The following is a 3703-nucleotide window of genomic DNA, read 5'->3' as shown; positions in this document are numbered from 1 at the left end:
TGCTCATCTCCCAGACAAGCTTTGGTTTACCCTGCAGTCCTGTTCAGGGAAGACCTGGGAGATGAGAAACCAGAGACCAAGTTGAATGTCATTCCCTGCTTCTTCATTTATTCTAGCTCCTCAGATCTCCAGTAAATTCTTAGAAAGAGCCCCGCCCTTTCCTTGTTCCTCGCCTTGGGGCTTCTCCCTCTGCTCACTGGCTTCAGTTAACCTCCTTGGGTCTTTGTCTGCACATCAGTAAAATGGATCAATAGTATCTACCTCGGGACGCCAGGGTGGCTCAGTTGGTTAAGCGGCTGCCTTCGGCTCAGGTCATGATCCCAACATCCTGGGATCAAGTCCCACATCGGGCTCCTTGCTTGGCAGGGAGCCTGCTTCTCTGTCTCTGCCTGCCACTCTGTCTGCCTGTGCTCCCTCTCACGCTCTCTCTCTCTGACAAATAAATAAATAAAAATCTTTAAAAAAAAAAAAAACTAGTATCTACCTCACAGGGACATAAAAAGTACTCAGTGCTGGCCACTGTTCCTACAGGCCAGACCTTTGCTCTTATCTGGGCCCTTCTCTGCCCTCCCCCAGCTCTCAGCTCAAGGTCCTCGCCTGGAGGAGGCCACCCCTGATCAACACCTCTGAAGAAATCAGGCCCACCCTTCTCAGGCCAGTCTCCAGGATCTGTGGGCTTTGTAGCACTTACAACTGGAAATCATATGGTTCCATTATTTACTCATTCACTTTCCCACTACAATGTTAACCCCAGGAGAGCTTTCTGTCACGTTCACTGCTGCATCCTCAGAGTCCAGAACAGAATAGATAATTTTTTTTAACTGAAGGAATGATAAGATTCTCAAAAACAAGTCACGTCCGTCTGTCCCTCTCCCTCTCCAAGCTTCCCCATCAGTGAAATGAGTGTAATCCGCGCCAACCTTGCAGGAGGACTATAAGGATGAGTGGTGGTCTAAGAGAGGAGGCAGGGAGGAGGCAGTGCAGTGAGAGACCCACCCTGGCCCAGCCCCATGGGGAGGAAGCTAAGAAACCCACCATGATTGGAAACCTCCCAAGAACCCTAGGGAGAAGGGATTATCAGTCATACGACACTGAGGAGGAATCTTGAGACTAAGTCCCCAGGTCACAGAGTGAAGTGGTTGTGCTCTTTGTTGCTGTGGAGCCATCCCTGCCCTTCCCATCTCACTAGCACAACAACAGCCCCCCTCTACACCTGCTGAGATTCTTACCAACATAAACACCATCTCCGGGAAGCCTCCCCTGATTGCCCTAGGACATTCTCTGCCTAGCTGTTCCTGTTCCCCAGGAGGCAATTTCTGAGATGAGGATTAGTGAGCACACATTGATCAGAGGATTTTTGAGGATCAATACCTGCTTGGGGGAGGAAGGGAGGGACATGGGACTGAGCAGAGGGAGAATTTAGCTGTGATGTTTTAAGAACAATGGCCTCAGTCAGCCCCATGAAGAGTGATGAAGCTGGGTCTGACCGTCAGAGCTGGGGCAAGGGAGCCAGGCCTTTCAACACTCCCCCATCCCAGTAGATTCAACAAATCAACACTGTGGGCAGCCCTGAGGGGTAGGCAGTTTCCCAGAGGGTGCTTTGAGCCTACTTTCATTGGCTGCACTCCCAGCAGCTGGGGGAGGGGGGTTGGAGGGGTGAGGGTGCATGGCTGTGAGTTCTGCAGCTGTGAAGGCTAATCAGCTGTGGTGGCTAATCACTGTGTCCACTATGTGCCCAACCTAGGAGCTGCTCCCTCGCCTCCATCCCTGCCTCCCAGATCCAGATCCAGCGCCCAGCCTTGGAGTGGGGGCACTGGGCAGCAAACCTGAGTTTCAGGGCACACATTTAAGACTCATCCAAGTCTGAGGACTGAAGGAGGCTCCCAGGTAGGCTTGCCCTGAAATTCCCCACCCGTCCTCGCTTGTGTAGCAGCATCCAGACTCAGTGCCTCTCAGCGTCCAGGCTCGGGAGTGTTGCCAGAATTGGCAGAGGGGAAACAATGTTGAGGACAGTTCTTGTCATTGGCTGGCTCTGGCTGAGCATGTCCCCCCCCATTTCTCATTCATGCCCACCCCCCACACTCACGCCACCCACCCTCCCCCCACACCCCCGTGGCATGGATCTTCTATGAGCCCCACTGACAACGGAGGAAACAGGCTGAAGGACACAGAGCTGCACACCTGGCTTCTCAGAGCTTTCTGGCAGAAAGGGGCTGAGGTCTGAAACCCCAAAATCCAGAAGGTGTGACTGCTAGGATACTGTTTGTATTAACCCTTTAAATACATCCTGCCCTTTGCTCTCCAGAAAGATACTGACACCCCATCCCAGCAGCACTTCTGAGGTTGGCACTGCTTTAATCCTTTCCCTCCCAGAGTCAACACTGGCATGGACGTGGGGGCTGCTTCCTGGGGGGGATGCTGAGGACTTGGGTCTCGTGGATGAGCCGGACACCCCCCCAGTCCTCCTCCAGCTTGATGTCCCCCTGCTCCAGGGCCTGCTGGATGGTGTCAGCAAGGGTGCTGAAGGCCAGGTCCACATTGTAGTTATTCTTGGCAGAGGTCTCCATGAAGGCCATGCCCAGGTAGGCAGCCAGCTCCTCCGCCTCCTGGGCCGAGACACAACGGGTGCTCTGCAGGTCACTCTTGTGGCCAACCAGTAAGAAGATCACCTTGTCGGGGCCCTGAGTGGCCACGACCTCCTGGTGCCAGTCGCAGATATGTTCAAAGGACTTCCTGTTTGTCACATCAAAGACCAGTAGGACACCCACCACATTCCGGTAGAAGGACCTGGTAATGCACCTGAAGGAGGGGCAGTGAGCTGGGAGAGGTCTATGTCTGCAAGGCCCTCCCACAGGCACAAGCCCCATAGCTCATTTCACACTGCCCACTGTTTCTCTGCTCCGAGCGTCTGTCTCTCCCCCAACAGAGTGGCTGCACCTCAGCTAGGGAGCAAGTTCGAGTCACATCCTCTCTGGACCATTCCTCCATTCCGGGAGGAAGCGGGGTGTTTTCCTGATGGCAGATTTTTGCTTCCCGTTCTCTGCCTGGCAGACTCCTACGCTCCTTCCAGGCCGCCCCAAACCTCTCTTCCTTTCCCATCTCCCTGGCACCTCCGGATCGGCTCCGGTGGGCTCGCTCAGCAGCCGGACCACCCATCCCTCCGGGACTCAGGCCTCTGGCTCAGGGGGCTTGGCCCACCCGGCTGCATCTGTGGGACGAACGACTCCGCGTGGAGGGCCAGAGACCAGGGCAGGGGCCCCCAGACCCGCACCTGGGCCACTGAGGCGAGCCCTGGGGGTGGGGGGGGAGAGACCGCCCGCCAGCTCCCTCAGCCCGCCCGGCCCGCACCTGAAGCGCTCGTGGCCCGCGGTGTCCCAGAGCTGCAGCTTGACGCGCGGCCCGGCTCGCAGCTGCAGCTTGCGGCTGTAGAACTCGACGCCCACCGTGGGCACCCCCTCGGGCTCGTGCTCCGGATCGGGGGCTCCGGGCGCGCCCGCCACATAGCGCCGCAGCAGCGATGTCTTGCCCACGGCCGCGTCCCCCAGCAGCGCGATCCGGAACTGGTAACGACAGCCCCCCGCCTCCATGGCCCCAGTGTCGCGGTCCAGCCGCCCCAGGCAGCCGCCGGGCTTCCAGAGGCCAGCCGTCCCGCCCCGTCCCGCCCCGTCCCGCCCCGTCCCGCCCCGTCCCGCCCCGTCCCGCC

The 3703-nt window shown here is 57.5% G+C and overlaps 1 protein-coding gene across 1 annotated transcript; it reads right to left on the bottom strand.

Annotated features, from left to right (window-relative positions):
* Nucleotides 1–2256: 2256 nt before the first annotated feature.
* LOC111143443 (RAB42, member RAS oncogene family) lies at nucleotides 2257–3621 on the bottom strand. Its single transcript, XM_022497194.1, has 2 exons — nucleotides 3349–3621; nucleotides 2257–2799 (listed from the first exon to the last, which is right to left on the bottom strand). Exons 1-2 carry the CDS (start codon nucleotides 3585–3587, stop codon nucleotides 2376–2378), a joined length of 663 nt encoding a protein of 220 aa, XP_022352902.1. The 5' UTR covers nucleotides 3588–3621; the 3' UTR covers nucleotides 2257–2375.
* Between the last annotated feature and the right edge of the window lie 82 nt (nucleotides 3622–3703).

The sequence above is a fragment of the Enhydra lutris genome, unplaced genomic scaffold (genome assembly GCF_002288905.1).
Source record: "Enhydra lutris kenyoni isolate GAN:26980312 unplaced genomic scaffold, ASM228890v2 scaffoldscaffold9, whole genome shotgun sequence".
NCBI lineage: Eukaryota > Metazoa > Chordata > Mammalia > Carnivora > Mustelidae > Enhydra > Enhydra lutris.
Note: the sequence above shows the minus strand (reverse complement) of the source record. Positions and strands in the feature narration are given on the sequence as shown.